This window comes from Ambystoma mexicanum, chromosome 12 (genome assembly GCF_040938575.1).
Source record: "Ambystoma mexicanum isolate Mex_15411 chromosome 12, UKY_AmexF1_1, whole genome shotgun sequence".
In the NCBI taxonomy this organism is placed as follows: Eukaryota; Metazoa; Chordata; class Amphibia; order Caudata; family Ambystomatidae; genus Ambystoma; species Ambystoma mexicanum.
The window spans coordinates 556,442,332-556,466,419 of record NC_090936.1 but is presented as its reverse complement, the minus strand read 5'-3'; the positions used below and the strand labels follow the sequence as shown (position 1 = coordinate 556,466,419).

The 24,088-nt window shown below is 42.7% G+C and overlaps 1 protein-coding gene across 1 annotated transcript in view; it reads left to right on the top strand.

Annotated features, from left to right (window-relative positions):
• The window catches only part of LPXN (leupaxin), a 526,193-nt gene that overhangs the window by 397,360 nt on the left and 104,745 nt on the right, over positions 1-24,088 (top strand). The window contains exon 7 of the mRNA XM_069628853.1: positions 7,134-7,215. Within this exon, the coding sequence (XP_069484954.1) occupies positions 7,134-7,215 (82 nt within the window). The remainder of the gene's footprint in view (positions 1-7,133; positions 7,216-24,088) is intronic.

The following is a 24,088-nucleotide window of genomic DNA, read 5'->3' as shown; positions in this document are numbered from 1 at the left end:
TGCCAAGAGTGATTATCTGGTTAATGGTATGTTCTTGGTAGTAAATGGAGAGTAAACCAGTTGAAATGCGCATGTAGGTGGGGATGGTCCAGGTTCAAGACGGCAGGTCTGTAGGGTGTGCATTGAGTTTGCAGTAAGAGCTAATTTGTGGTCAAGTGTGAGTGCACATGGGGGTACTTTCTCCTGTGCAGATTGGCATCTGTTGGCACTGTGTGTGTGTGTGTGTATTGCTGGGTGTGTGGCGCTGTAGTTTTCCTATGGTGGCTTGGCCAGTATGGCGCATCAATTTGTTGTGTGCCAGTGTACCTGTGAACTCCAGGGTCCAGCCAGGTAGTCCCTGCTGAATGTGGGGTTGGCTTCCTCAGTAAAGATGTAGATGTGATGTTTGTGGACATATATGTATGGGGCCCAGGTGGCATGCCCTTTGCTCATGGTGTTATTGGATGTGAAAGGATGGAACCATTGTTGTGTGCAGAGTACCCAACCTAGCTGAAGGTCCCAGGCTCTGTTGTTGCCTAGACAGCAGTTTGCAGATTCAAGTTTATTTTTACATCAATGAGAAGTGTGTTTGGTGTCCAGATGTGTGTTAGGCATGGGTTGTATGGCATGGGAAGATCTTCCAGAGAAGGAGGCATAGCGTTAGTGCATGCCGGGGCACCAGTGGGTCCATGGCTGTATTGTCTAGGCATGGATTCATGTTTTGTTTTGTTGTCTACCTTTCATTTGTGTCGGATTCCAGCATAATGATTGTTGATGAGGCACTCCTGCACTTTGTTGTTGCACTCATAGCTGCGGCATGTCGTATGGGTTGTACTGTGTGCGTGTACTTTTGGTCTGCGATCATGACCTTCAACAGGGCATTTCAGGCAATGCAGTCTGTAACTGGCCCCTTTTTTGTTGGTGCATTCACTTCCCTTGTCTATTGGCATGGGATAATTTGTGTAGCCGTCCCGCTCCTGACGCTTGTCGCAACCCGCTACCCCCTCCATGTGTAGGAGTGTGCTGAGCAGCAAGTTTCTCATGCTAAATTGTGTTTTGCTTTCTGCTTGAGCAGTGTGCTTTTTTGTTTTGTAGCTGCATCTGTGGTCTAGTCTTTAAGCTAGCGAAAATCAGTGTTGAAGTGCTATTGGCAATATAAAGAAAAAAAACTAAATCAGCGGTATACATGGATTATGTGCACTAATTGTAAGCTTTTGTGCGTAAATACAAACTGGCTGTCTCTACTTCTACTTTGAATAAAAGATCACTGCGCCTTTAAAACTCGCGGGGCAAATAAGTGTTCACTGTTGTATTTTAATTGATGAATAGTGTACAATACACTGTCTTTTTTCAAAGTATAAAGAATTGGATGTGGTAAGAAACATTTTGTTCAGCTTGATGAATGAAAGTATGCTGTGATGAAACAGATCTATACACTTTTAATATTTTCAGGAGCACAGAACCTGGAGCTTTGAAACACAATTCTGTTGTATAAAGCGCCTTACAAATGCTCAATAAAATAAATAAAATAAAAATAACCAGGAGTGGTTTTGATTTTGGGGTTTTGTGAAGGGGCATTTCATTTCCTGGTGCATTCGTGGAGGAGTGCGGCTGGGAATGGTGCCATTGCCTCACTGTTCTTGAGAAAGTCATGTATTCACTGGGTGTTTGTGCTTTGCTCTTTATATCTGTTTTTCTTTATTGGTCTAGTCAAACTTTTAAACTTTTTCAGATAGTTGACAAAGATGATTTCCACAATTTTGTATCTGCGTATCACACAATTTTGGTGTTTTCTCAATGGGGCGTCATGTATAATATGCCCTACTGCTATATGTATTCCTACTATTAGGGCTCTGTCGTATATACTATAATTGTCTGACCTGTTAATGACCCGTCCCCCATTTCATGTCCCCTATTCCTCCACACCTTCAGGTGCACGCCAGCATTGCTCCAATTAGCGTTGTTTTTCCCAGAGCAGTATTTCTGATAGAAGCCTACATTTCCCTAATAAAATAAACAGATTCAATAAGAAATCTGTGCATTGCCAACTCAACCCTGTTCCTCAACACCGTCTTTCCTGCATTGGGCAATGCTATTATCACCCTCAAGAGCAAATGTGTCACGGACAGGACAATGCAGAAATGGAAAAAGCAGACACAGCGAAGGTCCGTGTGCAGGACATAGATCCCAAGACAGGAAACACATGATTATTAAGTGCAGAACTAGACAAGGCAGCAAAGCTGCTGCAGCAATAACATCAGCCTGTCTTTGCAACCATGTGCAAAGCCTTGGAGGGGGACTAGACAACTTGTCTGCAAAGTCATGAATAAGGCTTGTGTGAGGAAGCGCTGGCGGGGCTCATGATGGAGATAGGTCCCAAGTCAACAAGACGAAAGATCAAATGAGTGATCCCCAACAAGTACAGCAGGACTCAATCCATTCTCTTATACTGGGTCAAAAGAAGATGACAGGAGGACATGAAGTATGAATAACTTTTCTGTGTAAACCTTGATGCCCATATGAATGTGAAGGAACAAATTAAGCAAACAAAAACAACACATGAAAGCCGAAGAGCAGCAGGAGCTCAGCACAATGGCCACAACCCTTGTGAAGAACACCACAATGTTAACTGGTCCAGTAGAAGACACTTGACAGCAGCTAAGCAGGTTGTTTAACAGATAGATGGACTTTTGAACCTTCCATTCAAAGGCACTAAACATCCAAGAGAGACAAGTAGCAATGTAAACTACTTAAAAAAAGAACAACCGTTTCTACCACATGACCACAAGGCATAGGACTGTGCATCGCTGCAAAATGGTTGCAGAGAAGAGACGTTTACCCTCGCTTGAAATAGGCTTTTTATGTTATTACTACTCCTCAACACCTGCATATGGGATTTATCAGTGCGCCCATTTTAATTTGAATGGTTACGTTTGTTAAAAAACAATATTCAACATATTCTCAATATAGGCACTGATACAACATTATAAGATTGGGGTACAATGTATTTTATTTTAAATTTTTAATTGAAAAGGCTGCAACACATAACATGTTTCCATGCACGGACCAGGTATCATGCAATATTATCACTGACTAGTAGTAGCAGTAGTCACAAAAAGATTACCTCTGCTATTTCAACTTTCTACCTCTCCCTAAACTAAATGCTATTATAATCTTCTTTCATTGTAATGTTCTACATCTCCCACAACTCAGTCTTATTGATCTTCTAACTCTGCCTTAACTAACACCTTTCCTTTAAATGCTCTAGAACATTCCTGCCAAAGACTCATCCTGAAAACAAACCACATGTGCTCTGTTTATAAAATGGTATCTCAAACTACCCATTTTGAACTACTCACAGGGTACAGGGAAACAGAGCGTCTTTTTCAACTGGGTTCCATGTGTTAATAGCCCCACAAAAATATCGGCATACAAAAATATTGCCATATTTTTGCAGCAATATTAAGGCATGGAACCTGTGGGGGACACCCCCGCAATCCCCACATTATTTTTAAAGGATCGGGGGACACCCCTGCAACCCCTGCTCCCAGAAACCCCAAAATCGATCCCCCCCAAAAATATCACCTATGGCCATCCCAGACGACCATATATACGGCAATATTTTTGGTGGGGATAATATGTAGTGAAAACTTCAACCGACAGAATATACAGAGCTAAGAGGTGCATCGAGATGTAGAAAATGTCTCTCCAAGAGGCATCCTGTAAGTCCGGGCACCATGTTGGACAAGGCCTAGAAAGGCCCGCTCAGTTTAGGCTGCTGGTTTCTCTGACAACTCAGCTTCCAGCACTGCCACAGAGACCACCGGGCTGACACGGGTTGTTGCAGAGTCCTGACTCTCTGCCATTCCCTGACTCTTGTCTCCTACACTGAGGCATGTGTTGCAGGGCCAGTGCTTGCTTGTGCTCACTGCCTGGGTGGCCTCTTGTACCCTGGGGTATTGTGTTATGGAGGTATGTGAGTGGGGGGTGAGTTGAAAGGGTTGGAGTTCTGAATACACAACTAGCATAGCAGGCTCTTCCTTTCTTTTGTTCAATGTCTGCGGTCTCCCTATGCTACTATACTGTGCTCCAGCCCCTTTGGAATTCTACCCCTAAGCTTTGGGCACTTTGGAAAGAGATCAAGTGGCGTTTCAGGATTCCATGGAGATCGGTCTTTGCCATTAGTGCAACTCCCTGGCACACCTCATTGCAGTACGCTTCCTGCTTTGCCTCCTCGATTGCGGTCCTAACCCAGTCTCCATCATTTCTGCTGAGGTCACTGCCATTCGTACGGAGGCCACGCTCTTCTTGCTCCATTCTCTCATCTCCCTGATAGTTCCCTCGCGTTCTGCTTGAACATTCATTATTTGCAGCACAGGAAAAAGAAAAGCTGCTCCAGCAAGTAGTAAAAAACAAGTCATAATAATAAAGTGAATGAGAATCTGAGTTTTGTGGATATTACCCCATGCTGTAAATAACTTAAACATGGAATCCTAGCCAGTGGGAATTCCAAGGAAAGTGCACTTGGAGTTTCACTTCAGCCCTGACACATGCAGGAATATGGTTGTCAATAGAAGGTATGTAACATTTATTGGCGGTACTTCTGAATGAAATGGAATATAACTCTGCAGTCCATTATGTCTTCGAATTAAGGGGTCTAGAAAAACCAACACTTCCAACTGGCCTGAAGGTGGGGATCCCTCTCCAATTAGAAATCGTGCTTCCAATGGCATTCCAGAGGCAGGGATCATCCTTGCAGAGGACATGTGACAAGTATATTGCCAGCAGGAGCTACACCCTCTCTCCTGCCTCCCACTGAGAAAAGTCAGGAAACTTCCACTCATGTCATGCAGGGAGAGCCTGGCAGAGAGGACTTCCTGGAATTGTACAGATACCGCTAAAAATGCAGGAAGGACCTTCATCCAAAGCTGTTATTAGCAGTAGCGGGGCTATCTCAATTCAACTGTCCTTTTGCCCGGTGGATCTTATGTCTTTTCTGATTGGGGTATCCCCAACATTACACACCTCCAAATGTGACAGGACAAAAGGAAAAGTTGGGGGGAGAAGGTTACTGCACCAAAGGCCAGGCCCTACATTATGATAAGAGTATCATTAATGGAATATGCAATCGAACTACAAAGATTAGTTTACTATAACTACGCAGATGACACCCACATCATCCACAAAATCAAAGATGTACAAGAGGGGAAAACAACGCTAGTAAACTGGCTCAAAGAACTCTACAAATGGATGAACACAAACAGCCTCAAACTCAACCCGGGCAAGACAGAAATCATGAATATATCCAAAAACCAGGGAAGCAACCTTTACATCCCATTGCCCACAGAACTAGCAACAGTGCCCAAGTCATCCAAAATAGTAAAAAAACTTGGAATCCTAATGGACAACGAGTTTACCCAAGAATAACAAGTAAACACAATAATCAAGAAACGCTTCTTCCTCCTGCACACGATCAAAAATATTCTACCATTCCGCTTCTTCACGCACAAAGCACTGGCCATCATCTACCTCATCATGTCCGGGATAGACTACGCCAACAGCTTATACCTCGAAATGCCAGATTATCTACTGAAGAAATTGCAACGTTTACAGAATGCAGCGGCCAGACTTCTCCTCAAACTCTCACAAAGGTACCACATTGCTTCAGTGCTAAAGACATTTGCTAACAGTCAAAAAACGAATAACATTCAACACAATGAGCATAACTCACAGACCAATCCATGGCCAAGGAGCAGAGGTTTTACAAAAGAAAATCACCATTTACCAGTGGACCAGAATACTCAGACCCAGCAACAACATCCGCCCAGAACATAAATCATACACAAGAAAAAACTTGGTGGATTTGCATTCTCTTGCCTAGATGCTCAAATGTGGAACTCCCCCCAGAGAGAAATACGGAACATGAATGGACCATATAATATTCAGAAAACTCCTAAAAACCTAGCTCTTCAACTCAGAACCAGATGAAAACGATTTCGCAAAACCCACACCACTCGGAATGTACACACAATTGGCAAGACACATGACTACACCAGACCACAAAGTGCAGGGAGGTGGAGAGACGCCCAAGTGGGAGGGAGACCCAGGTGCACCCATTCCCATGGAGTGCCTGCTGGAGGATAGGGAGAGGGATAGGAGCGTCATAGGTTGAACCACAGACAGAGGGTATTAGAGTTGAAGGGGATAGAGTGGTGACCAAACAGTTCAACCACGGTTCCCAGGGAACTCAAGGGCACAGGAAAGAAGTCCCCACCCCCACGGAAGGGGCCCAGGGAGGTGATGGCAGCTGCACCCCAGGATATGCCAGGGGACAATGCAGTGTAGACATCCATTAGTCTGAACAAGGGGTGGAGAAGGTATCATCACTAAACAGCCCTGCTGACAACCCCAACTCTGCACAGAATATAGGAAGGAGACCTCCCTAGCACACCACAACGCACAACACTGGCAGAGGGGGTACGATGGAACACCACCACTAACCAAGCCACTAAAAAACTCATCCCTCTGCTTACACCTCTCAAACTCTAACCAAAATGCAACCATACCCACACAGCACAACAAACCGCACACACTTCACTACACTGCCAAAACTAAACAAACCACACATAGCTCCGCACAACGGCACATGACAACTACAGACCGAAAAATCACACCAATGCTCAGCGATCGGTGTAAACCGAAATGACGCCGCCAACAGCACATCACAGCTCTCTTGCACTGTTTTCCCTCTCACTCCTATCAGCTTACCCTACCCTCTTGCTTGCTTTTCAGATCTGATAGAGCGCCAGGGGACCACCCAGGTGGTGATAGTGCACGGTATAAATATCCTTTAACATAACATAACATAAAACTACTCCTGTATAGCATGAAACTGAATACATGCAGAATATTCACTATGCAGCACGTGCGTTTTCCACTGTGAGCCTTTACTGTTCATAGGTTCCTAGGGGATATATTCTTGGAAAATATAATAGTTAAAAGCATATGGTAAATTTGCATATATTGATTAGGACTATATATTGTGGGCCCATTGCATGTTAGATGGAAGAATTTTAGGAGAAACAAACAGCATGGAGCAGTGATCCAACCTATACAAATGTTTTTTTTTTTTAATTTCTTCTCCTTTTCCTTAGAAAGTCCTGACTGCGCTGGACCAGACTTGGCACCCGGAGCATTTCTTCTGCACACATTGTGGAGAGGCGTTCGAAGGGCATGGTAAGACCATTTTTTAAATATCTGTATCTAGAGTGTTTGCAGGTGCTGCCACTGCTAAAGGATCAGGTGCATGCCCTAGAAAGTAGGGAGAGGAAACAGTAACAAGAAAGAAAGGGGTTGGGATGAAATGAGAGGTATCGAGAGAAGGAGGAAGAAATAAGGAACACGAATGAAATAGAAATGAGACTGGTAGAGGGAAAATTTCAGAGTAAAACAGAATTGCCTAGGCATAATGAGAACAAGGCAGAGGGAGAGAGATGTTTGTGCAGGCAGAGTGCCATGTACCGGCAAAGTGGAGCGAGAGAGTGCTTAGGTAGAAAGTCAATGCAAATCTGTGTGACTCAATCCTATGGTCGTTCGTTAAAAGAAACATGTAAAGAAGGATAGCAATACATGTAGGTAAAGTGGGCAAGCGGCGAGCAAGGGGGCAGTGAAGAAAGCTACGCGATATTGCTGTAAAATTAGGAGAAAGCGATATGGTTAAGTTAAGTGAAAGGTTTAGGCGCATGTGCGTACAGTGCATTTTGGGGATGGATGTCACAGATAGAGTAAAAAACCGGTTTACATTTTGTGCAACAACATTTTTTCGATTATATATGCAACTGGTTTGGAGAACAAGGATCCGGATAGGATTCAGGAGTCATAGATGAATGTCTCAGAGCATCGAGGAAAAGGGCAGACATGGTCTGCAACAAGGGTTCACAGGTTAGTAGAGAAGAAGATTACAAATAACACCGTTTCAGAGGACGGGGAACATGGGTTCAGAGTTTGGAGAACCAAGAGCCACATATACGAAATTTTAAATAATGAATAGTTTCTTCATAAACCAGTGATATATGGTGCTTGTTTATAACTGTACACGAAGGGTGAGGATATCTACCCCCATATGCATTGTTTCACGAATTTAAATGTCCCACTTTCTTCTTCTTGTGAGTATTTTCCTGTATGTTCATCACAATGCTGGTCTTTCGGCGGAGTTCATGTCATCCATTTATTTGGACACCAAAGCACAGAACTGATTCATGTTTTGGTATGCATTTATTTTAAATCTCTCTCCTCACTCTCTCCACCTTTTCACCTGGTATGCCTGGAAAGGGCATTTGATGCATTAATAAACATCAATACATTTATAAACAATAAGATAATTATTCTAATGTGTTTTTGCTAAAAATAGACTCTGAGTGCTACTAGTAACAGGAGTTAGATCAGCGATGAATTAGCCAGCAAAGAGCCAGGCTTGTAACTGTTATTTAATATTTAAACCTTCTTTTGGCTTGTAACCCTTGAAAGTATGTAGAGGAGGTCCCAGATATGGCCTGCACTCCAGCCACCCATTTTGAAGTACCAGGAACGTACATGCCAAGATATGTGATGTATGATGTGCAATTAAACCAGCAGAGAGGCGCATTAGGGCCCTGCCCAGTGCCCATCAGAAGAGCAATAACTATTGAAGTTCCAATAACCAGACAACCATGGGCAGTAAGATACCCATTGAGACAACCGTACCAGCAGCTGACACGAAATGAAGACTACTTACAATCTGTCCCAGAAGAGACCCAAAGGGCCTTAATTGAAGGTGAATGGTGATGACACAAGGGCCCGGACATACTCATGGATGAAAGAAACGGCAACCAAAAGGGTGATACAAAAAGACGTAATGCACAAAAATAACATAGTAGATATAGAAGAAGAGACGATATTGAAATACAAAGAAACATAACTATAATGCTGGATGAAAGTATGCAACCAGCTAACGCCTGTACATAGGCTTGGAATGCAAGAAGCTAAGAAGCAGTGCGGCTTGCTATGCTTAGTAAAAGAATAGAGCAGCACGCGCCAACTATATATCTACCTCAATGAAGCACATTATATAAGTGCAAATCCAATTTATACAAAAGCAGAATTAACCCAGGTTACTAAGGATCGAACAAGCCAAGATTTGTATGCCAGCGCAAAGCCAGGAGAGAGGGCGGAATCAAAACTCAGCAAGAAACAGCTCATGTCTAGGAAATCAAGGTCAAACCATGAGAGGGAGGCGGATAGTAACTTCGGAGAATCAAAACTTAAAGGCAGTGAAGTCTGCCCCGTGAAGGCCGAGATAAGGGGGGCCCAGGCAGGTGGCGGGCCTAAAAAAGAATTAAATGCACAAATAGAAGCAAAAAGAAGCAGATTCACGGAGTGCTAACACGTGACCAGCCGAGAGCAAAGAGGTACCAACGTCTGATGTCACCCAAAAGCAGAAGATACCTTTCCTGACAAGAAGCTACAGTTTTGAGGCCATCCTCAGCCAACTAATTGACACATAGCCCTAAAGTACTGATTGATGGAAGGGAGGCAGGGTGAAGCATGGGGCATGCCGCATCTGGGTGACCATTCTGCATGCTGCTAATTAAAGTGGAGATTTATGCTTAGGGTTGTAGCCAGCCCAATCACAGTGGGCCAAATAATCTAATGTCCAATGTACAACCAATGAGACATCATACCTCTAGTGACGTTTGCATGAGTAATGTAGAGGGAAGGGCGTAGACGCCTACCCGATAAGAGTTATCCAATCCTCACACTCAGTTACCATATATAGATATAGCACCTAAACTTAAGTTACCTTTTCCAACCAATAGAATTGCATGACAAACTTATAAGTGTTACACGTCAATGATGACACATTTTTGCTATAACTGTTGCTGTTGAATGAAGATTGTTGGGAGTTGAAGCGAGACGGGCGATCGCATCATTGTTGATTTTCATGTTTCCCCGTTTTTTGTACTTGTCATTAAACGGACTTCCCTTTGCCTAACCATTGAGTGGTCCTTATTGACTGGTGTTGGAGTAAGAGAATCCCGCACCCCATCCACCTCCAGGTGCAGCTATCTTGTCTTAAAGTACTCGAGGGTGAGCTCTGATCCTATGGGCCCGTCAGAGGTCACTCCGCCCTTCTGTACAAGTCATTCAGTACCATGTTCGAAAACCAGGGGGAAGGTTATGGAAGGACCTCCTTTTTATGCATTTCAATCATTTCAGGCACTTTTCAAATAAGAATGTTGATTGAACTCAGAAGTCTCCTGTGACGACACTGCATACATTTCAACAAAAGCACCTGTGCTATAGAAAGTCTGAAAAGTGTTGAGTAAGACTATGAGACACTGGGTATTAATGTAGAGAGTGAACAGAAGGTTTAACATTGCCCCATCATCTTAGTCCACACCATAAATCAGCCACTGCTGTTTTTTAGTTTTTGCAAGTCTAAGGAGATATTTAGGCAGGCCAGGGTTAGCTGTGCTTGCATAACCAAAATACAAGATAATAGATCTTGCTTCCAAGGCACGGGTGAAGTGACCAGTTTCATGGGGGGTATCTATTAGTGGCCCCGATTTTTTAAAAAGGAGACCGTACCTCTCCTTTAAACTATATACCAATTTCCCTGAAAGATTCCTCCTGTAACATTTTATCTAGCCTAGTTCTAAAGGATGTAATACACTGGTTGGAAGACACAGAGTGCATAAGCTTGTTTCAGACCAGATTCAGACAGGGATTGGGCCCATCCATTAACGGATTTGTTATCTTTCTCTTCCAAAGGAGACCCAGGCTTGTGGGTAGGAAGTCGCTTTTCTTAGCAGACATGGATATGCCCTTAGCTTTCAATAGGGTGGATAGAGGGAGATTATGGTTAAAACTGGCTAATTGGGGAATACTGGAGAGCCTGCTGAATATTTGTATACTTTTGCATTCACTCAACAGCCTCAGAGTACAGCTTAATCTGGATGGCCTACTGTCAGGAGAAATAGCTGCAAATACAGATTTAAGGCAGGGCTGTGTCCTTGCCCCTAACTTGTTTAACATGGACATCTCTGATTTAGCCTCAGTCTTCGTACATGCCTCTTACTTTCCACCTAAAATCAGGGATTTGAAGTAGGTTGGCTTTGTTATGCTGATTATTTTATTTTATTAGATGAGACACCTTTTGGTTTTAAAAGAAGGCTAGAAACTGGAGACCTATGTCAAAAGGATAATGTATTACTTAATCCACCAAAGTCCCACATATTTTGCTACAATGTGAAAGTTTCCAGGAACTTCAAATGGTACATTAATGGGGATCAAATCGTCGTCGTTGATATCTTGGTTTAATCTGGAGTATTCTTATTCCTGTAAGAATTATATTCAGACTGTGAAAAAGAAAATGAGAGTGAAAAGGGAGCAGTTTATGCTTCAAATGAAGATGATACAGAGGAAGTACTGCCACTTTTTTCTGCTGCCAGGGATACAATTGTGTCGGGTATTGGTCAGACCAGTTATGTTATTTGATATTGAATTCTTACCTCCAGGGATTAGGAAGAGTCTTAAAACCCTGGAGGGGAAAATCTAGCGTCGGGTCCTGAATCTTCCACACTCAGTGCCTATTGAGGCTATTCGCTTCTAATTGGGTCAGGATTCATGGTTGTACTCTTATTAAATTAGTAAACTAAGGCTGTATCACAGGATCTTGACAGAAGTCGAGGTGAATCTCTTTAAAGAGCTAACAGATACTTACCGAGCCAGCTCTTAGAAAGCATTGTCTGTCTTTTGTGGGAGAATGTCATGCTTTATTAGCGGAAGCCGCTATTTCCCCAGATTCTGATTTGCCACTTCTTAAGAAAAAGATGAAAATGTGGGACCACATAGAAAATTTGAAGAGACTGAGCGGTCTCAAATTATATAAGGAATATATACATTTAGGAGTAGAATTTTCTTTTGCCTCTCCTTACCCTATGTAGTAAAAGCTCCTTCAAGGGCTTTTAGGGACAGCCTTTTATGCTTCTGCCTGAATTGTTTACCTACCCTGGAGGTCTTGGGACCCCATATTGGATTAGAGGCAGAACAAAGACAGTGTAGACTATGCAAAACTGATGAGATGGAAACTCTATATCATTTGCTCCAGGCATGTGAGCCACTTCTATAAGAACATATATTCTATTTTAGCCATTTTATTTATTCTAATTTGATGGTGTTTACGAATAATCTCTGGTAGCGCTTAAAAGCCGCTAATCCTCTCTCGCTTTCTACTGCCTTGGCGGTTGTAGTAGATTTTGTCTTTGTGGCTAATTCCTGATTTGGTGGTATTTTAGTATTGTGATATTTTGGCAGTATTTTGGTGGTAAATTGGCATTACCGTTGGTGGTAGTTCAGTATTACCCTTTTTTGGTAATAGTTCAGAACTATGTTATTCTGGTGTTAATTTAGTGTTAGTTTACTTTGGTGGTAATTTGAATGGTATCTTATTTTTGTGGTATAGTGGTAATTTTAGTGGTGAGCATATCTTACATCGTACAGCCTTATGACAAAACAAACCTTCCGGTTTATAATTATGACCCACCATTGGCTGACGATAAAGAACCTTTGGACCTGGCACACTTTCAGGGAACCCAGTTAGATTATACAGAATGCAACTTATTGCATGTAGCTCATGTTTCTGATTTACTTACATCAGTAACCTATGTGCCTTGGAGTGCACCGCTTTCTCTTCAGCATGCAGAGAAAACCCATTCACATGCACAAAACCTTCTATCTTGCATTTGTATATTGTTCCTTGTGTCCTAAATGTACCTTTGGCGGTAACAAAAGTGATAAATGCTTTACCATCGTGATGTAAACACCAAAACCTCCCAAACACTCCCTCCACTTAAAACAGTAACCGTTAGAGGCATGAAATGAAACCAGAAAATGCACCAGCTTTGCTTTTGTTATGATATTTGTTCCTATTGTACATAATCCAGGGGAAAATGTTACAACTCATAATATTAGAGTTTTATGTATTCTTACCAACAGCAAGCACAACCTTGACCCTCAGAGAGAGGAAAACAAGCACAAGGCAACATGGAAGAGTCTGCAAGCATGGTATTCAATCAGTTTTTTTTTAACAAGTGCAGACAGAGAGCAACAAAAATAAAGCATTTTGTTTTAAAACCTAGCACCCTAAGCTAATTGATCACATGTCACCGATCCCACGTACTCCTCAATTAACTTGACTTACAATTATTTTGAAGTCTGCTTCTATGTTCCGCCTGCATCTCTTGCTGCTGGAGCTTATCTGCACGACCTCACACAGCCCGCGGACACAGCCCTTGGAACTCCGAAGCCAGGATGACACTCTCTCTGCCCTGTCTCTGCCCTGTCTTCAAGCTTTCTTCAAGCTGCAGCCCCCAGAGCACACAATCCCTCAGTGTGCAGATAGGAACCAAATCTGATACACACTACACCCCCAGCTCAGCTGCTTAAATTTCCTCTGCCTGTCCATCAAAACTAGATCAGCCTTCCCTGACATGGGTCTGACACCTCCAGAACTGCCGACCACATTAGCCAATCACCTTACACAGGCTTGTATGTAACAAGTCATTTCCTGCAAGGAAAATGAGTTTTCAGTTGCACAAAGACAGCCCTTCTGTTTTTTTTTGTTATTACTGTGCATGTTTCCTTCTTCCATGGAAAAACACTAACGGAATGAATTTCAATCAGTGTTAAACAAACTGCATTAGAATGTTAATTGGAACAATTAGTTGGTCACTGGGCTTTTGGTTAGTATTTTCTGTTATATATAGGTTATTTCCACAATGCAGTTTCTCACAGCTAGAAATACTTAAATGTGTTTATATGCACATTGAACACCTGTCTTTTTCTGCATTCTGTTTTTTTTATGCAAAACCTAATGTGGCATTTTACCTGCTTCACATAACTTCCCATCTCTTTCCTACCTTCAGGTTAATCCCATTACCATGCTGAACTGTACCCCTAATTTGCACCCACTTTAAAATGACTGCCTGTTTCATTCAGTATTTCTAAAAATGAACATCCATTTTACTGGCTGCATCTGAGAGAAGCTTGCTGAGTATTTTAAAAATGAATATCCCTTTCACTGGCTGCATCTGAGAAAAGCTGCCATTTGCACCCATAAAGAAATGGCTGCTTTTACACACTGCCAATAAAACATCCATTTTGCTTCCCTTAGAATCTGTATACATATGCTGTTATTTGCATGAATTAGCACCCAATTATCCCTACAGGTTTTAACTCACTCAGATTGAGAGATATGATCTGTACAGGTTTTTATATTATGGGTTTTATGTATATGCCTTTTTTGCTTGTTTTATCTGTATATGATTGTTCTTATTTAGTATTTTATCTTTATTTATGAAGCTGTGATGAAATGTGTAACATGTGTTGTAGCAGTGGCCGTATAGTTTTCTATGTAAAATGTGGATTTTATATTGTATTGGATATCTGATATGCTTCTGGATTTGTGGAAGGTTTCATGTAAAACGTGTCACAATCAATACATAAAAAAATTAAAAAATAAGTGACCAGCTTGGTTGGACAGAAAGTCAGGTTTCCTTGGATTGGATGACAAGAACATCTATGTTTGATGTACTTGAGTATGTAGTAGCTCACAATTCTGTAAGTTGCATTATACAGCCTGTAAATTGATCAAAGGCTGCAAGGTTTAATCTAAAGATGCCGAAGAGAAGGTCATTGTCATCAACATAGAAGTGTATGGTTCAAAGGAAAATATACCCAATCAAGGGAATCAGAGGGTGCTGCAAAATATTTAGAAAGAGAGGCAGTGGGTCAAAACGCTCGCCCAATCCACAAATCATTTGATAGAAATTGGATAAGAAAGGGTGCATCATTTCTACCAATGTGCAATATGTGACACAGGCATGTTATCATTTCAGACCCGCCATTTTGAAGATTATGTTCTTGTTTATGTTTAGGGTTTTATAGAGTACTCAGTCACCTACAGGCAGCATTATGCTAACTATCAATGGCAAACAAAGCATCAGGACATGTCTTTTTCAATTAAAGAAGTTTAATGAGGGAAAAGAATGCTGTTAAGGTACAGAGGAAAGCAAGAATGTTATTTCTCTTGCGAATAGCCATAGGGACAATATTGAATAGAGTGGGCATGAGATCTGAAAAGGATCAACCTCCAATATGGGCACAATGAAAGGGTGCTACTACCAGAAGGAGCAGGGTAGCAGAACAAAGTGAATGGGAAGGGACAAAGTAGGACAATTTGGAGAAACAGAAGATCAATCGTGTGCAAGGCACACATCCACAGGACCTTGAGCATAATCCCTTCTTGCATGGTTTACAAATGGAGGGTGGAAAGCAGCAGTCTCAATGTGGTAGGAATAGGTGATCCATAGGGCATGCTGTCTGGAGTATTCTGTATAATCTCAAGACAACAGATCAAAAAGTTGGGGAGGCCCAGATAGAGAGAGTTCCTATTATCTAGGTGATCAGAAACAAGAGGTGACACCTAAACTCAGTCAGACGCAGCAGAAGCACTTGCCTAAGAATTTCAGAACAAGAAAACAACTTTGAGCATTTGCTCTAATCTAGGTTTCAATAGTAATTTAGTGGTCAAACTGAAAACCCAGGTTTATAACCACTATAACCAGATAGGAGAGGGGGACCATCTACAGGGGGGCAGAGCTGGGGTGCCCATAGTTTTAATTCCCTACCGTCCTCACATGAGTCTTTTCAGTGTTGAGTTTCAGCGTGTGACAAGCCGCCTAATTGCCCATGGCCTTCAAACCATCAGGCAGGCTGTTGTTAGGTCCACTCAGATCCGTGACCAGCCATTTTACTGGCTGCTACTGAAAAATCTTGCTGAGTATTTTAAAATTTTAAAAATTAACATCCATTTTACTGTCTGCATCTGAGAAAAGCTTGCTGAGTATTTTAAAAACGAACATCCCTTTTACTGGCTGCATCTGAGAAAATCTGCCATTTGAACTCATTACGAAATGGCTGCTTTTAAACACTGCCAATAAACCACCCGTTTTGCTTCCCTTAGAATCTGTATACATATGGTGTTATTTGCATGAATTAGCACCCAAATATCCCTACAGGTTTTAACTCACTCCGATTGAGAGATGAATATGATCTGTACAGGTTTTTATATTATGGGTTTTATGTATATGCCTTTTTTGCTTGTTTTATCTGTATATGATTGTTCTTATTTAGTATTTTATCTTTCTTTATGAGGCTGTGATGAAATGTGTAACGTGTTGTAGCAGTGGCCTGATACTTTTTGTAATGTAAAATGTTGATTTTACATTGTGTAATATATTGGATATCTGATATCCTTGCTGATTTGTGGAAGGTTTCATGTAAAACGTATCACAATCAATAAATAATTTTATTTTTTAAAAGTGACCAGCTTGGTGGGCCAGAAAGTCAGGTTTCCTTGGATTGGATGATAAGAAAATCTATGTTTGATGTACTTCAGTATGTAGTAGCTCAAAATTCTGTAAGTTGCCTTATACAGGCTGTAAATTGATCAAAGGCTGTAAGGTTTAATTTTAAGATTCCAAAGAGAAGGTGAGTGTCATCAACATAGAAGTGTACGATTCAATGGCAAATATACCCAATCAAGGGAATCAGAGGGTGCTGCAAAATATTCAGAAAGAGAGGCAGTGTGCTAAAACCCTCGACCAATCCACAAATCATATGATAGAAATTGGATAAGAAAGGGTGTATTATTTCTACAAATGTTTAATATGTGACACAGGCATATTCTTTTTCTGAAATTCTTAGGCAAGTGCTTCTGCTGCGTCTGACTGAGTTTAGGTCTCTCCCTTTGTTTCGGCCCATGGCTTTCAAACCGTCATACAGGCTGTTGTTAGGTGCACTCAGATCCGTGACCAGCCAGACCAGGATCTGGATTCTTCAGAATAACAGTAAAAATGGAAGTTGTGGTCGTGGACAAGCCTTGTCAGAGGCTTAAAAGAGCCATTAAATATTAAAAATGAAGAAGGCAGGGATCCCACCATGCAAAGGGGCTGGGATAGATGCAAATGTGGCAATTACCATATTTTGTGAATGATCTTACAAAACGGAACCATCAATGAACCGTCTCACCAATGTCCATGGCCACCAGTTGAGTCAGAAGAATGGAATGGCTTGCAGGGTCAAATGCCACTGATACTTTACATTCTTCTGTGCTATCTGTGCTTGACTAAACTTTCCCTCTGTGCCCTTTTTCCCCTACTCGTAAAACTCCACAGCCCTGGCTTTCTGCAAACCTTGTTTCCCTTCACCGCAGCTTGCGTAAAGCTGAATGGCAATGGAAAAACTCTCATTCTCCTTCTGACCCCATCACGCTCTCAACTTTCCACTCCTCCTTTGACTTTGCTTTACTAATTTGTATTTTTCGGAACTCACACTTTATCAATCTCACCACCCTCGTCGACTCAATCAACTTCTTCACAATATTCTGCTTCCTAAAGCACCTGATCCATCTTCTTTTACTCTTTCTATTCCTCTGACTTTGCAAACTACTTAGTTAGCAAAGTAGTAAAGCCCAGCTCAGCTTTCATTTCTCCTGTTACTCCTTTCTCTTATCTCTGTCCTGTCCTACATCCATATTCTTTTTCTTCATTCTCTCCTCTTGCTGACTCTGACACCTATGCTCTTTTAGCTCATGCGTACACTACTGCTTCCCCTTCTGATCCTCTTCCCTCTTCTCTTATCCATCAAGTAAATCCTCATATTCCTCCTCATCTCACCTCTCATATTAATTCCTCCTATGCAACCTCTTGCTTTCCTACTACCTTTAAGCATGCACTTATTCTTCGTATTCTGAAAAAACCCACTCTTGGCTCATATATTCCTGCCAACCTCCATCCTATCTCTCTTCTGCCCTTTCTCTCTAAAATTCTTGAGCAGACTGCCTATGCTCAGGTATCCCTCTATCTGAATCTTCATTTTCTCCTCACTGCTCTTCAGTCTGGCTTTCTTCCATCTCACTCTACAGAGACTGCTCTTTTACATGTCTCAAATTCTCTCCTCTCTGCTTGTCACTCCAAGATCTACTCTATTCTTATTCTTCTTGACTTGTATGTGACGTTTGACACTGTAGATCACTCTCTCTTTATTTTCTCTCTTTCTACCTTGGGCATCTCAGGGTCTGTTCTCAAATGGTTACGTTCCTATCTTTCCCGACAGTTCTACTCTGTAACTTATGCTTTGAATTCCTCTCCTTCACTTCCTCTTTTATATTGTTTTCTTCAAGGCTCTGTACTTGGTGCTCTTCTCTTCTCCCTTTATACTGCTCCTCTTTCAACTCTTCTCTTCTTTCCATCTTTCTTTTCATCAGTATGGTGATGACACTCAAATCTTTCTCTCCTTTTCTACCTTTGAAACTGGACGTCTTCTCATTTTCTACATTTAAACCCTTCTAATGCTGACGTTCTTTCCTGCATCTACCATTCCACCTAGTTTTCCTCCTCCGTCTATACCTTTTCCTCCATCTTCTCTTTCTTTCTAACTTTCTGTGTGCCAACTGGGCATTATTTTTGTTTGATCCTTCACTTTTGTTTTCTGTTTACATTTCTTCTATTGCTCGTGCTTGTCGTTATGTGCTTTTCAACATCCGTCATGCTCGCCCCTATCTCTCTTTTCATGACACAACACATCTTCTTTTTTCTCTTGTCTTTTCTTGTATTGATTACTGCTCACCTCTATTGCTTGGTCTTCCTGCCTCCCGTCTTCTTTGTCTTCACTCTTTTAGAATTCCTCGATTTGTCTTAATTTTTCTTTACCCACTTGGTCTTCTATCACACTCTCCCTACTTTCTATTTCACTACTCCCTTTTGAATACCGTCTTTTCTACCACTTTCTCTCAATTGTCTTCCAATGTACCCATGTTCGACCCCCCTCTTTTCTCTCTGCCTTACTCTCGTTCTGGGGTTAGTAACAACTACGACCACAGGGAAATGTACATGGAAATTAATATCCTGATAGTTAAATTACCCTGGACTGAAAAATAACACCTAAATATACCTATTAGGTTCTCAAGGTAATCTCTGTATGTATGGTCCCATCTGAAAAAATATAAAATATCTTCGAATAAGTCTATCTCTCTGCATATATAGCACCTGTTTTGGACTAACCCCATTTTTTTTTAGATTAGGTTGCACTAATGTATTCTGAAGATAGGAAACAAAGTATGTGTTAGCTTATCTCTGAGAGAGGAAGGAGTAGAGAGGAAGACCAAGGAGTAGGCCTGAGCAGTAGTCCAGTTTGCTGTGCACAAGATGGAGATCAGCATTTTTGTAAAGTCGTCAGTAAGAAAATAATTAATTTTACAAATGTTGAGGTTAATGAGAGCAGCAGAGGAAGTGGTGGTGATGAATTGTTGCAGTGAGGTTGATATAAAAGAGGACTCCAAGATAGCAAGCCTTGGGTGAGGGAGCAAGAAAGTTAGACGGGAATGAAATAGGAGATGGAAGGTGATGGATGGATGGCATTGGAGGCTTGGAGAAAAATGACTTCCATTTTTTAAGAGTTTGGCACGCGGCAGTTGAGAGCCATCCAGTCGCGGATTGCAGTTAGGCAGTTCCCAACCTGCTCCGAGGTGGCTGTGTTGAAGGAGGGACAGGATAACAATATTTGACTGTCATCAGCAAAAATATGATAATGAAAGCCAAAGAATAAGATAGAAAGACAGTGGTATAGAGGGTGAAGAGCAGAGGTCCAGGGACTGATCATTGGGTCTGCCAACAGGGAGTGGGGTGGGGTCACAGGTTTGTGAGTTCCAAGAGATTTTAAAGGATTAACCTGCTAGGTAGAGGGCGATTCAGGCAACAGAAGATTTCTGAAACCCAAGGTACTGGAGAATGAGGAGAAGAGAGGGGGTCTTCAACTGTGTTAAAAGCGGCAGACAGTTCGAAAAGATGAGCACAACAGAGAGTTTGGAGTGGCGACCATTAGAAAGAAAGTTGGAGACATGCATGAATGCTGCCTCGGTAGAGTGCTTACTACTGAAGCCAGATTAAAGTGGATCTCCAAGGCCATTATCTGCATTTCAAAAGTGATCCAACGCTGAAGACTGAGGTGAGAAGGTATGAATATGCGAGTAGGATTATGTGGGTCAAATGGAGTCATAAGTGCATAGTGAAAGTTAGACAAAGCACGGCCAATGGAAGAAGCATGAATGTGGGAATGTGATAAGAGAGAGTTCCTCACAACATCAAGGTAAGGGGCACGAGAGTCTTACCGGAATCTCCACATAGGCATTGAAGACAGGAGATTAGGAGCAGAAGGTATAGTGACCGAGATGTTAAAGTGATCAGAGGGAGAGGGTCAATGGAGAGGTCAGAGGAGGAGAGTGCATTAGAGAGAAAGACAAGGTCAAGAGAGTTCCCACCAGAGTGAAAAATCCAGAGATAGTGGTTGGGAGGAGTGAGAAGGAGAATGGGGTATAGAGATTAGAATAAAACCACGACAGGTAGAGACAGTGATGGAGAGACAGCCAAAGAACGCAGAGTACAGTTGAGGGAGGAGAAGGAGTGAAAATAGATTATGAGAGAGAGGTCTATAGAATTAGTCCAGGTAGAAGTAGAGGTTTGACAGTACAAGCTTACTGCGAGCGATCACCAAGGGTGACATGAGATTGTGGACAAGAGGCTGAAACGAAACCAGTAGCAAAGGGGGTTTTGTTTAACCCTCTCGTTCACACTGACCCAGAATGTCCTGTGCCTCCCTTTAAATTCTATTTTATTTCTGCAGTTCAGTCCCTGTAGTTAGTGATGAACTGCCGAATTAAAGCAGAATTTGAACAGAGTCAGTCTGGGGCTATGAACATCTGCCTACCACGCACAATAATAATTGTTCACATTTGCACACACAAAAAGACATAATGAGCAGGTTTATGGTGACCAGCTGTGTAAACGTCTGGCTGTCACTCAGAGGAGAATTAAATTTATTTGCATTCTGAGTTAGAAGGAAAATACATTTTCTCTACCTTCTCTTCTGTCTCTTAAAGTGATTTGAAAGTGATCGAAGGGCAGATCTGCAAAAACACAAGTAAATATCGCTAAGTAAACTTTACTTTCAATTCTGTGCATTTTACCAGCACGGATAGAAAAAGGCACAACGAGGAAGTGAAGCCCAGTTAAGTTTTCCTTGAGGCCGTTTGAGGTCTGCACACGCGCTGGGTGTGGCTTAGCTGCTCCTTCCTGCCTGTGACTCACTAGGCCCACTCACCCCATAATATACCGAATTTCATTGGCTGTGGATCAGCCAATGGAAATTAATGAGGAGCACTACTTAAGAGTCTCAAAGGAAACTGGACTGATTGCGGATTAAACCATGCCGGTGGGGGCAAACACCTTGCTCCCGCCAGCATCCCAATATCTCCATACCTAATGGTATCTGCATGGAAACTAAAGGCTCAATGCAGATAAAAGCAAAGATTGCGTAGCATATGGATGCGCCCATGCACCTCGGCACCATGCTATGAACAGCCACAAATTCACGAGAATTATTGATACATTTTAGCAAACTTAAAAAGGGAGTGGGAGTTACTGCATATTCAGTGCTTGCTGAATGCTGAAAGGTATGTGTAGTGCATGCTGCCTGAGGCTGCCCGTGAGGGTGGTGCCCCCATGCCCTACACAACTAGCCACCACTGCTTACAGCATTGCTTGGCTCATACCAACAATTACAAATATGCAAGGTTTAATCTCAGTGGGTTGGCATAGACATTTTCAGTTGTGGTCTTTTGGTTGTCATAACAAGAGTTGCAAAGCATTTCTGGTGCTGTATGACTGGCTGAAATGAGATCTTCTTCTGACCACGACACCATCCCACTATCAGTCACCCACTCGATCATGGCTCACAAAGGTCAGGCTAAATGGCCGCTGATTTAGGGGCTCTTATTCAAAACCTTCCCAGTCAATTAGCTAGAAGCAAACTTTGCAGATTTCCCTGACACAGAGACTGCCTCGGTCATGATATGATATGATAATTTATTTGTATCGCGCTCGACACGGCAAGGGAGGGGAACAAGCGAGAACAAAAACAATGATCTTACTAGGCTCAGTGACATTGAGAATGCACAAGTGTATGGGAGAGGGAAAGGGGAAAAGTGCATGGAAGGGGGAGAGGTGGAAAGTGAGGATAATAAAAGGAACAAATAATGGTAGTCCATCTAGCAAGTGGAAAGTGCTGAGTTTAGGGCTGCAGACAAGGGTATGTCTGAATAAGTGCAGGAGAAGGGGGGACTGTGTGGTTAAAGATACAGACCCCAGTGCAAGGGATTGCCCAAAGGCTATGAGGGTCGGTGGAAGGGTGAGCTGGTACCTGTGCCGGGAAGACAGAGGGTGGGCCAGGTGCATGGTGCAGAGAGAGAGAAGATCAGCAGGGGAGAGGAGGGGCGAAGGCAGAAGCAAAGATGAAGGTCTTGAGGTGCTTCCGGAACTGGAGATGGTTCTCCTCAAGTTTAAGAGTGACAGGGAGGCTAATACAGAGGGTGGCCCCTGCCGAAGACAGAGAACTACCCCAGCTCGTTTCTTTGAAAAATGACTGACCCTGAGGGAGTTAGAGGTATAGGAGCGAAGAGCTCGAGAGGGGAGGTATTTACAGAGGGATAGTTTCAAGTATTTTGGACCCAGGCCCCAGAAAGCCTTGTGGACAATGGAGATGGTTTTGAATGTAATCCTTGCATCCACTCGGAGCCAGTGGAGAGATTTCAAGGCAGAAGAGATATGATCCCAGGGCATGAGGCCAAGGACATGTCTCGCAGTCCTGTTCTGGATGAGTTGTAAAGGGCGGAGAGTAGAGGCAGGTAGATTTAGAAAGAGGCTGTTACAATAGTCCAACCTAGAGAGAACCAGGGCTTGGGAGACAGTGAGCTTCTGAGGGAAGGAGAGGAAAGGCAGAGTACCTCTGAGGAGATATAGTAAGAAGTTTGATTTTTTAGAGACATCAGAGATGTGGCCAGAGAAGGAAAGCGTGGAATCAAAGATGACCCAGAGGTTCTTAGACTTCGAGGTGGGGGTAGGAGGAGGGCCAAAGGAGGCCAGCCAGAGATTGAGGGGAAAGGAGGGTGAAGGTGTTCAGATGAGGAGGATCTCCATCTTGCTAGCATTCAGGGAGAGATCGTTGGTGGCACATCAGCCCTGAATGGCATTTAGGCAATCAGAGATGAGAGAAGGAGAGGAGGTGGCAGAGGGAAGCCTGAAAATGAGTTGAGTGTCGTCCGCATATCACTGGAAATTGGAGGAGAAAATGGCAATGCAGTGGGCGAGAGTTGCCAGATATTGGTTGAAAAGCCAGGGCGAGAGGTAAGACCCCTGGGGAACACGACAGGTAGAAAGGGAGGTAGATGAAAGGAAGGAACCAAGTTGGACCTGGGAGGGTCGATCAGAGATGAAAGAGGTCAGCCAGGCCAGAGCCTGATCGGTGATACCCAGGTTGTCACAGAAATGGTTGAACAGGATGGTAAGGTTGAGTGTGTCGAAGGCAGAAGAGAGATTGAGTAGGACGAGGACAGAGGGCATGTTAGAGTCAAGGTTGGAGAGCAGATCTTCATGGATGTTCAGGAGAGAGGTTTCAGTGCTTCTGGCAGCTCTAAAGCTAGACTGATGGCCGTGGAGACAGCCAACAGAATCGGAATGAAAGTTACGCTGAGAGATGGCCAGCTCTTCGAGGAGTTTACCCAGAAAAGGAGTAATGGAAATTGTGCGATAGTTAGCTGGTCAAGAAGGATCAGCTGAGGGATTCTTGAGAAGAGGATGCACAAGAGAGTGCTTCAGAGGGGAGGGAAAGGCTCCTGAGGCAAAGGAGTGGTTGCAGAAATCGGTAAGGGCCGGAGCAAGGGTGTCAATGTGGTCCTTGATGGTTTTAGAGGAACTGGGATGAACCTTTTTGACAAGGCTTTCATAGATCAGACTTGTCTAGCGACCTTGTCAGGTGATTAAAGAGGAAAGGACGCGAAAGGGGGTGTGGTGGATGAAGGAGGGTCAATGTTCAGAGAAGGAGAAGGGAGAGCAGTGGAGGAGAGGGTGACAGGATGTTCTGTTTTTATTTAGATGAAATGAGAGGCAAGGGCATT